At 52.4% G+C, this 11,476-nt stretch overlaps 1 protein-coding gene across 1 annotated transcript; it reads right to left on the bottom strand.

Annotated features, from left to right (window-relative positions):
* Window positions 1-660: 660 nt before the first annotated feature.
* On the bottom strand, window positions 661-11,101 carry ASB1 (ankyrin repeat and SOCS box containing 1). The gene is made up of 5 exons (XM_057378666.1): window positions 11,041-11,101; window positions 10,790-10,936; window positions 8,158-8,460; window positions 4,819-5,204; window positions 661-3,301 (listed from the first exon to the last, which is right to left on the bottom strand). The coding sequence occupies exons 1-5, from the start codon at window positions 11,073-11,075 to the stop codon at window positions 3,168-3,170; spliced, it is 1,005 nt and encodes a 334-aa protein (XP_057234649.1). The 5' UTR covers window positions 11,076-11,101; the 3' UTR covers window positions 661-3,167.
* Between the last annotated feature and the right edge of the window lie 375 nt (window positions 11,102-11,476).

Genomic DNA, 11,476 nt, shown 5'->3' on the forward strand with positions numbered 1-11,476 from the left:
CCCCTCCAGTGGCTACAGAGCAGGGAGAGGATCCAGCCTACCCCAAATCCAGAGATTCCTCACTGGAATCCACAGTTTTCATCACTGGAAGAAGAAGGGCTAAAGAGGTGCTGTAGCTGAAGGGCTGGTTTGGGGTAAAAAGGGCTTTATTTGGCTTGGAGGATTGAAAAACAGAAAAAAAATAAACCAAATAACCACTTCAACCCAACAGATGCCATTCCCCTGCCTTTTGCAAAGCCCCCAAAGAGCAGGAAATGATATTTGGATCCCAGCTATCAGCATTCCATGCCCCGAAAACCTTCTCCTAGCAACAGAGATGAGAAATCCAACATAAAAGGACAGCTTTGGAGCAGCTTGGCTTCTTCCAGACCTGCTTTGGTTCTCCAAGCATTTCCCATATCCTGTTATCCCATCCAAACTCCCAGCAAGGCTGCACAGCACACATTTTACATATTTTACACAAATCTAACGGGCATTTTCCAAAGGATGGKATGAACACTGCAGGAATGTCTCATTTCCCACCCACAACTTCACAAAACTCAATTTTGACTCGTATCATYTGAGCTTGCCCCATGGACAGCATGGAAGAAGTCACTTTTACCAAATGGAATGCTTTGCCACATAGGAGGGAATGGTCAAATCCAAATTGAGGCAAAAAGAAATGCTGTTTATATAGTGTGAAAGGATATAAATTTATTATTTCGATTTTATACTGGAAGATTGTTCTTTCCTGGGTTTAAAAGGACAGGAGCAAGCAGAGGATGTAGGGTTTGACCCTATACAGCAGCACACTGCTCACTGAATGTCATTCATCTATTTTAAGATCCATTATTAACTCTCTACAGCAAAAATTCCCATTTTCCTATGTATTAACCAGCTCAGCAAAGCCGGGTTTAAGCAGCCTCAGCAGCCAATCTCCACAGAGACTTCATTCCAACAGAACTCTGTGCACTTACAGCTTAATTTAAAGTGAATTATCCCCAGGCTGGACTCGTTTCAACCCCTCAAGCCAAGGGTCAGGCAGAGCTTTTCCAGAGGAAAATGCCCTCAGTGAAGATGAAAGTTGGATGGAAGAGCCAGACTTACCAAAGCTTTGATTCTGCACATCTCCAAGTCACTGAGGCTGGGAGAACCATCTTTCCACCTGGAGAGACYCATGGGCAGGGGAATCATTTAGATGGGATCTTTAATTAATATTGTAATGGGTTTAGCTTTAATTACAGACTGGATTCCATCAAGCACAGAGTCGATTCTCTCAATTCCTTTGGGCCACCCTCCATTGTCCCCACTGTGGCATTTCMCCAGGTGGAACTACCATCCTGGGCACTGGGACAGGGAATGGGCATGGCCCCAAAGCTGCCAGAGCCCAAGGCCCCCGACACTAAAAAAAAATCCAAAAAACCCAGTCCTGGGGGTTTTCCAGAGGGAAAAGCCAACCCCAAAAGTGATTTTCTCAAGAAAAGCCCATCTCACTTTCTGCCTCCCCACAGCAGAGCTCCTGCAAACCATTAGGGATCCCCCAGCAAGGTGCCAAGAGTTCTTTACAACCTGTTTGCATCTCCCAGGCATGTTCACACCTCTATAAAAACCGGGRAAACCGAAACCAGCTGCAGGCCTGGGAAGGGAGCGGCGTGGAGCTGCCCCTCCTCACCTGCCCTCAGCTCCATGTCCGTCACATCTCACCTGGAAAAGGTCTGGAAATACCCTCTGCTTTGTATTTATTTTTTCCCTCAAAAAGAACGTTTTGTAACCAGTGTCAATCCCACATTTGGGACAAGGATTCACCTTCGGAGCCACAGGAACCAAGAGAGGTCCTGAGGTTCCATCAAAGAAACTTCATCAAACATATGGAGATCCCCGAAACCTCAGAAGGTCTAARATACAACTTTTCTCCCTAAAAATTCAACTTATCTCCCTTTGGGATCTGGCAGCCTCCCAGAGTGGGATATCCATGTCAGAGCACAAGGGATCTCCTGAACAAGTCTCCCCCATTTGGGACCAGCCAAGGGCTCCCTTTTGGGGCCCCAAGAACSAYGGGAAGACCCGAGATCCCAGCAAGGAAACAAAAGGATGTGTCTGCCAGAACAAGGGAAAGAAACAGGGAAAAGAGTCTGGAAGAAGCAATAGGAATTCCTGATCCTGGCAAATATTCCTTCTGCTYTGTGGGACTCTCTCCTCTCCTTCAACCCTGACACTGTGCAACATTTCATCCCTATGGGGTAAATCCATAGGGTGCAGGGATGGGGCTTGGAGCAACCTGCTCTAGGGGAAATGTTCCTGTCCATGCCAGGGGCTTGGAACCAGGWGAGCTTTAGGGTCCCTCCTGACCCAAACCCATCTAGGATTCTCTGATCTTTAAGGTCCCATCTGGAAAAACATCTTCATCAGCTGGATGAGCACGGGGAGAAGAGCTGGCAAAGAAAAATCATCCAGAAAAATGAACTTACAACACAGGGACTTTACTTGAATCAGTAAAAGCCAAGTACCAATTACCACCTGAGATTTTCCTGAGGCACCATCATCTCAATTTTCTCAAGTTGCTTTTTTGATAACGATTCCCCGACACTGACCATGTCATCCCAAAAAAGGCTCTCGGCTCCCTGCAGAATGACTCTTCTGGGAGCTCGTGGCACTGCAAATCCAGGCTGATGGTGCAACACCGTGATTAGAAGCACAAAATCTCCCAACACCTCAAAAAAACCGCTTTTTTTCTCCCTTTTCCACAATGCAAACAAAACAGATTTGTTAAGTGGGTTTGGGAGGGTTTTCTGTGGTTTTACCATGGGATGTGGAGTAAAATAAAGGTAAGAATTTCTGGTTTTAYGTAGAAAGGGAGAAAAGCAGGGACGCTTTCCACACACAGAAATGCCACACAGAGATCAGGAATGGTGACACAGATCGGTAACAGAGGTTACACATTGCCAGCARCTACAGGATATATTGTATTTACTCCAGCAACACCCACACACGGTCAGCAGCCTCTCCCGGGGGAGATAAGACACACRGAATCACCGCACCCTAAATCTGGGGCGGAAAAAACCCCACAGGAGCAGGGAACTTAAGTGCACTCCATGAGCAGCKCTGTGGGGAAAGGGGCAGCAATGGCGCCTGGCTTTGTCACTCGTTCACCAGAGCTCAAACCGTCCCCAAAAGCAGCCAGCCGCCCTTCAGCTGTGTTCGTGGAGTAAAAACTGTTTAATGGGGTCGGGGATTGGAAGGCTGGGGATGAGATCCAGGCGGGATTTGCCGAGGACTCTCCTGACGGTGATGCGGCACAGAGACAGGAGGCTCCGGGTGCAGCCTGCAAGGGAAAACACACGGAATTGTTATGGGGGAACGGGAAAGGGGGAACAGCAACACCGAGGCAGTGTAGGGGGGCTGAGGGTGCACAAATCCTGCCTCGTGAGGAGGACAAAACCTTGGGATTTGGAGCGGGGATGGCAGATTGGAAGGGCTGGCTGGAGAATGGATGGGGATGGTGACCGTGGAGGCCATCGCTGTCAGGGAACGGCGGGAGCTGGGCCAGCGGGGTTTAGGGTGGAGATCGAGGAAATTCTTCCCTCACAAGATTTTGGGGCACTGAGGCTCCCCAGGGAAAGGTCCCCCAGGACTCCAGGAGCGTTTGGACACTGCTCTCAGGGTGGGATTGTTGGGGGGTCTGGGCAGGGCCAGGGGTTGGATCCATGATCTTTGTGGGTCTCTCCCAGCTCAGGATATTCCATGATTCCATTTGGATCATTTTAAAATGACAAAACCTTATTTTTCTCTCACCCACCCGATGGGAAACAACAGCACCAATAGCCAGCTCAGGCCTTGTCCCAACTTTCATTTGAGGGTTTTCTCTGAGTCCCTGGAGAGCTCTTCCAGCACAGGAACCAGATGATGGTGGTGCTTCAGGAGCCCTCCATTATCCCACATGCACCACCTGAGGAGCCCCATTTGCCTCCCAAACCCAGACCTGGTGGAAGCCTCCAGCTCTCAGCAGAAGCCCAGGCAGGTTTAAAACCCAAGCACAAGCTAAGCTGAGTAACCTGGGGATGTGGGCTGTACCCCACAGCCTGAATCCCTTTGGAATTCCTCTGGAGACAGAGAGGGAAAGCTCAGTTCCGTCCCCGCTGCAAAACTGTGTGATTCACCGGGTGGGTTTCTGAGGTGCTGCACTTTTCCCCCACATATTTTCACCCTCATCTGAGCTTCCTCCTGCCCCTTTTTGCCACCATTTGTGGCTTTCATTCCCAAGCAGCCTGTCCAGATTAAACTCCCTCGTGGATTCAGATCTCAGGTTGATGCCTTAGGATCTCAGCTTCTCTATTTTCATACCTCTGTAACCCTGGAATTCTTTAGTGGGTAACTCCAGACTCCACAGACAGTGCTGAGCTCCTGCTCTCCCATTTTCATACAAAACAATTCCTCTGCAGCCCCAAACTCAAGGACACCTCCCTGTGCCAGGCCCCAAGAGATGGAAACAACAGAGAATTGGGGGGAGCCAAGYTGGAGTGAATGACTGCATTGGCTGCAGCTGCAATTGGAGGATTCAGCCCCRATGTGCAAATGGACAAAAGTGAGAAAGGGTGAAAAACCCGTGAGCCATTGTCCATTGTGGGTGTGGGACTGCCCTGAATGTACCTGAAGGCCCTGCCATAAACAAAACCGATTTTTATTCTCTCAATTTAATCTAGCCTCTGTTTTAGGTGACCCTGGATAAGGCATCACTGGAAATGGGGACAGCAACACCCACCCTGCCACCTCCACAGCCAAACCACTCCAAAGAGCCCTCCCCAACCCCAAACCCCGCCCCAGGAGCCCAAACCCACTCACCCCTGGCTTCTTTGAACACCTCCAGYGCCTCGGGGTTGACCCTGACCCTCCCCGCCGCCTCCCCCGCCAAGGCCTCCACCTTGACCAGGCTGAGGTCGGCGCCGAAGTCCACGAGCAGGCGGACGAAGGCGGGCTCGCAGCCATGGCGCAGCACGGCGTCCAGCACGCTGAGCGGCGAGCCCCGCGAGAAGCCGCGCACGTCCACGGGCCCGCGGCAGTTGAAGTCGGGGTTGGCCCCCGCCTGCAGCAGCAGACGGAAGCAGGGCAGGTGGTGGTAGGCAGCGCTGATGTACAGGGGACACACCACCAGTGTGGTGAGCGGCCGCGCCGCCTGGCCTGGCCCGCGCCCCGCCAGCTGCTGGTTCACATCCACATCGGCGCCGTACCTGGGGGAGAGGGTGGGATGAGGATGAAGGATGTGCGGGGAGCCAGGAGCTCTGGAGCCCACCCATCCCAGACCCATCTGGGATTCAGCCCCAGTCCCAGACCCATCTGGGGTTCAGCCCCGATGCGCAAATGGACAAAAGTGAGAAAGGGTGAAAAACCCGTGAGCCATTGTCCATTGTGGGTGTGGGACTGCCCTGAATGCACCTGAAGGCCCTGCCATAAACAGAACTGATTTTTATTATCTCAATTTTGTCCAGCCTCTGGTTTAGGTAAGCCTGAATCAGGCATCATGGGCAGTGGAGAGCTAAAGGGGTGGCTTCTTTGAGAAGCTTCCCCCTCCCCCATGTTGGCCGAAGAAGAGGCAGAGTTTGGTGAGAAGGGAGGGGTGGGGTAGATGTTTTCTAGGATTTATTCTACTTCTCATCATCCTGCTCTGATTTTATCAGGAATAAATTAAACTGACAGCCCCAAGTGGAGTGATGGTCATTAGTGAGTAATCTYTCCCATTCCTTATCTCTCCCATTCCCTGTTCTACCCGTAGAGGGGTCAAAGTTTCCTTCACCCACCAATCCCCCTCCCCAAATGCATAGTGAGCACTCAGACAACTCAATTTTTCCTACAATAGCATTATATTCCTTTCATGAGTTCGCAAAACTGAGGAAAACACCTGGGAACAAATCCTGCCCCAAAGCAGACCCAGTTCTTGCTGAAACCAGTGGGGACTGCTCCCTACCCAGCAAACATTTAACCAAACCCCTCAGCTCTGAGGGCAGGGAGAGTCTCATTTAAATTAAACACGCCCAGAMAAAGGACTGGGAGACTCCTCCAAGGGCTGCAAATGGCACAAAGTGTATTTTTTTTCCCTTAAAATCAGATGACACAAGCATTTGGACAGTTATCCATRCTGCTCGAGGACTTCCATAGGGCCTCCTGAGCAGACAGCAGAYACCCCTTCATTTCAGTCCTTTTTATCCCCATTATTACCATCAAAATTCTCTGTGGAAACCCTCAACTCAAAGCAAATTCTACTTTTACACAGTCATSTGAGGCACGCGAGTGATCTGGCAGCTGCTTTTCCCAGTTTTAGCCTGGCAAAAGGATCCTCTCATTCTTGCTGCCCAGTGGATCCCAGCACAGCATGACCCTAAATTATCAGCAATATCATTTATATCCAATTAGAACCCTAAATACTTCCCTCAGCCTCCTAAAAAAGTGGATCCCTGTTCTGTAGCTGTGTGTGGATTCATGGATTTCATTTCAGCAGYTGTAGGAACACTCAGGGATCCCAATGGTGCCACCATAGGATTTTCAAACCAGGTGATGTCCAGACACCTGCAGCAAACCCGGTTTCATGCTCTCTCAAAATATTCCTTCCTACCTCAGGAAAAGTGTTTTCCTCAYTGCACTCCCCTCTCCAAATCCTTCAGATCCAACATTTTAAAATCTCTGTAAGATAAAGGCTGTGTTTTTCACTAAGCAACTCTGCACAGATCTGTGAAACCCCTACTCTGAGATATTTGAAATTTTGGGCAACCTGACAATTTGGTATTAGCTTAGCAGCCTTGGGAGAGACATTGCCTAATAAAAGGGGATTGGCCAAACTCCAGTTAATTTTTAATCCTGAAAGTTTTCCAAAATCTTGCTTTTAATATTGCTGGCGAGGTATCCCAAGGAGCAGACACATAAATCAAGGCATCAGCTCTCCCTGTGCTGCTGAAATACCATTTGCTACATTTCACCCTGCCTGGGTGGAGGGATCAGGGGAGACTTCTGGGAATGCAGCGAGCTGAACCCTGCGTCAACAAGCCCGTGCTGATGGGAACATCCTCCCCTCAGCCTGTTGGGAAGGAGCAAGAGGGGGGGTTGTTTCCCCTTCTTTTTCCTTGCCAGCTTCCTCAAAGCTGAGTTTGTATGAAAACTCAAAAAAAGGAGTTTTCAAAAACTCAAGAAAAGGAAGAAAATCCCCAAGGATTTTGGTTTTTTTCCTATTCAAATCCTTTTGTTTCTTTCTAGCACTTGAGGTCATTGAAGGGCTTCCTTCAATTTTCTTCTCTTTCGCTATTTCTCCCTAAAAGCCCTATTTTCCCATTCTGATCCCTTATTGTTCAGCATCCACAGTCCACAGAGTTGTCCAGAGTGATCCCTGGGATGAAAACCTTCCCATTTAAAAGGAGAAATGATCAGGACATGCTACAGAAGGAGCAATTCAAATTTCCTCAGCCTCCTGCTACACCTCGAGCCTTTTCCCTGCTGGTGCTGCCCAGGGAGTTTGTGGGGGAAAACCCAGCACCCAGAGATTCTTTGAGGGAAAACCCAGCACCCAGGGAGGTTCTTTGAGGCAAAACTCAGTGCCCAGGGAGGTTCTTTGGGGGAATCCACCTCAGGGGCATGAAGCTGGAAGTAGGGGGGGTTGGAATCCACCAGGATTGGAAAAAACCTCCAAGACCATCGAATCCAACCCCTGCCCCAACAGCTCAACWAAACCATGGCACCAATCCCCACATCCAATCTTTGTTTAAAARCATCCAGGGATGGTGACTCCACCGCCTCCCYGGGCAAACTATTTCAATGTTTTACTCCTCTTCCTGTAAAGAACTTTTTTCTAATATCCAACCTGCGCTTCCCTTGGCGCAGCTTGAGACTGTGTCCTCTCTCTCTCCAATCTCTGCACAAATCCTGCCTCTCCAGTCTCTGGAGAAARCAAGCCCCCACCTTTCAGGAAGTTGTAGAGAGTGATAAGGTTGGGATCTGACAGGATGGGAGGTGAGGAATGGAGATTCCTCTCTAGGGTTTGGATTAGGATGGGCACGAAAAGTCACAGAGCGATGTGACCTCTCCAGGTTAAGAGACGTGGAGGTTATGGCCAGGAGAGCAGGGAAAGGACCCAAGGGAGCAGGAGAAGATGAAGCAGAGCCACCCCGTGCCCAGCCCATCCCAGCCCCGAGCTCTGACCTGATGAGTTCACGCAGGATGTCGGCGCGCCCCACCCGTGCCGCGTGGTACACGGGCGTGCTGCGGTGGTGCCGGCTGCCATTGGGGTCAGCACCTGCCTCCAGCAGGATCCTGGCGCACTCCAGGTGCCCGTTGACCACGGCCACGTAGAGGGCAGTCTGGCCCTTGACATCCACCAGGTCRATCTCGGCCCCTTTCTGCAGCAGGAAGTCGACGCAGGGGCCGTGGCCGGCGGTGGCGGCGATGCGCAGCGGCGTGCAGGGCAGCCAGCCGCAGCACCACACCGACTTCTCGTTGATGCGGCTGCCTCGGGGGAAAYGCCGAGTTAGAGAAACCCCCAATCCCTCCAGGAGGCAAGTTTGGGCAATCTGACAGTTTGGTGTTAGCTTAGCATCCTTGGGAGAGACATTCCCCAATAAATGTCAGAGGGCCTCCTGAGCAGACAGCAGATACCCCTTCATTTCCACTCTTTTCATCCTTTTTATCCTTTTTATCCCCATTATTACCATCAAAATTCTCCGTGGAAACCCTCAACTCAAAGCAAACCCCCAAATTCTACTTTTACCAGTGGTTTGTTTTTTTTTTTTTACCAGGCTCCCCAGGGAATGGGCACGACCCGAAGCTGCCACAGCCCCAGGAAGGTTTGGAGAACACCCTCAGGGAGGCACAGAGTGGGATTGTTGGGGTGTGTGTGCAGGGCCAGGGGTCAGACTGTTTGGGGGTCCCTTCAATTCTCTGATTTTTGTCACTTTGCAGCAGCCCAAAAAGCTCCCATCAATGACCTCTCAGGTCCTGCCGGGTGACAGCCAGAGATCATGGCATGAAGCAAACAGTGCTGAATGATGGGCTTTACTTGTGACGGGGCCTCAAAAATATAAAAAAAACCCTCTCCCTTGTCCCTTTTAACAGGGAGATGTCCCAAACTGGCTGCCCAGAGAAGCTGTGGCTGTCTCTGGATCCCTGGAAGTGTCTACGCCCAGCCTGGATGGGTTTGGAGTGACCTGGTCCAGGGAAGGTGTCCGTGTTCAGGGGAAGGGGTGGCACAGSATGAGCTTTAAGGTCCCCATCTCTCTCCAAATTCAAAGACATCACCTCTCTGCTCACTCCACCACCTGCGGAATGGTGCTGTGGGTCCCACCCTCCTCTTCCTGTCAAACTCTGCTTTTTCCTACAAAAAAAAAATCTCAGATTGAGGGTGCAAAGAGCCCCAGGTAGCAGAAAGAAGGCCTGGCTCATTCTCTCATTTTTTGCTGAAATAACACCTTTTTTTTGAGGCTGGGAGCCATTCAGCACTCTAAGCAGATTGCTCCACRGTGCAGGAAAATTAATTAACTGTCCCCACAGTCACAGGGTTAGCAGCAGGCAGATTTTGTAACACGGGGTGTTTCAGGTTTACAGCTGATTGTAATCCCTTTTGTATGTTTTTCCCATTATCCCATTTTCCTGGTACCGCATTCCTGTCCCGATCTGAAAAGAGTTCACGCACAGCTGCCACAGGCTCATGAGCTGCTGGGAGATTTGCCTGCTGGGAAACCAGGGGGACGATCTGGGGAAAAGTGGAGCATCCTCCCACCCTGACACCTCTCCCATAAAAACCTCCATCCCTGGGAGTGTCCAGGGACAGGGCCTGGAGCAACCTGGGATGTGGGAGGGGGGATGATCTTTAAGGGCCCTTCCAACCCAAATTTTGCTATGAAAAAACGGGGTGAGATGGGGGTCCCCAAAGGCTGCAGGTTGTGGGGACAGCAAGAACATCCTAGGAGACACCTCCCCCAAAAAAATATGGGGTGAAGTGGGAGTCCTCAAAAGTTGCAGCTTGTGGGGACAGCGAGCACAACACCCTTACACCTGTCACAAAAAGAACAGGGTGAAATGGGGGTCCCCCAAAACTGCAAGCTGTGGGGACAGCACGAACACCCCAGGAGACACCTCTCCCAAAAAAATGGGATGAGATGGGGGTCCTCAAAAGTTGCAGGTTGTGGGACAGCGAGCAGAACACCCTGACACCTCTCCCAAAAAAACGGGGTGAAATGGGGGTCCCTAAAAGGAGCAGGCTGTGCGGGCAGTGAGCAGAACACCCTGACACATGTTACAAAAAAAAAACCCGGGGTGAAATAGGAGTCCCCAAAAGCTGCAGGTTGTGGGAACAGCAAGAACATCCTAGGAGACACCTGTTCCTACAAAATGGGGTGAGATGGGGGTCCCCAAAAGTTGCAGGTTGTGGGGACAGARAGCACAACACCCTGACACCTGTCACCAGAAAAAGGGGTGAGGTCGGGGTCCCCAAAAGGCGCAGCTGTGGAGATGGCGAATGGAGCATCCTCCCTGACACCTCTCCTATAAAACCTCATCCCTGGGATGTTCCAGGCCGGACAGGACGGGGATTGGAACAACCTGTTCCAGCGCAAAGTGTTCCTGCCATGGCAGGATGGGACGGGATGCTCTGTAAGATCCGTCCGTGGGACACGGGCGGGACAGGGGCGGGACACGGTTGGGACACGGGCGGGACACGGGCGGGACACGGGCGGGACACGGGCGGGACACGGGTGGGACACGGGTGGGACACGGCAGCCCGAGCGCTGCGGGGGGAGCCGGCAGGTGGCCGGGCCGTGTCCCGGGGCTGCACCCCCACCTCTGGAAGCTCTCGTCCTGCAGCAGGGTGCGCAGCGTGGGCAGGTCGCCCACGAAAGCCGCGTCGTGCAGCCGGGTGTCCTCGCAGCGCTCCAGCGGGTGGTCGCAGAACTGCTCCTGCAGCCATTCCTTCAGGTTGCGACCTGCGCTGGAGACGGGCACGCAGCGGGGTGAGCTCTCGGGGCTGGGGTCACCCCGCTGCCCCCCGGCCCCTCCCGGCACGGCCACCCCCGGTCCCCCTGCCCGCGGTACCTGCCCGGGGCTGGCGGGTCCCCGCCCTCCGCCATCGCGCCCCGCCGGCCGCGCTCCCCTCCCTCCCTCCCTCCGGCCCTCCCTCTGTCCGTCCCTGTCGCCCTCCCTCCGTCCCTCCTTCCCGGTCTGATTGGTGCCCGCTCCGCTTCCTGCTCCGCGTTAAGGTGGATTCTCCGCTGGCCGCGGCCGCGCTGCGCATCCTCTCCTCCTTGAGCCGCTCCTCCAGCCCGAGCTCCTCTTTTCCTCCGGGAATTGCGGCTCCTTCCTCCTTGGGGCTGGGAGGGCTCGGCCGTGATGGGCGGAGGGACACCGAGGGAGGGATCGGACAATGTCCCGCAGCTTTTATGGGGTCCTGTTCTCCCCGTTTTTGCTGGTTTTACCCATCGTGGCTCGCTTTTCCCGCAGCGCAGCTTCCGGGATTTTCTCTTGGAAGGGA

The sequence above is a fragment of the Malurus melanocephalus genome, unplaced genomic scaffold (genome assembly GCF_030028575.1).
Source record: "Malurus melanocephalus ecotype Western Australia unplaced genomic scaffold, MMel_1.1 scaffold_369, whole genome shotgun sequence".
Classification (NCBI taxonomy): domain Eukaryota; kingdom Metazoa; phylum Chordata; class Aves; order Passeriformes; family Maluridae; genus Malurus; species Malurus melanocephalus.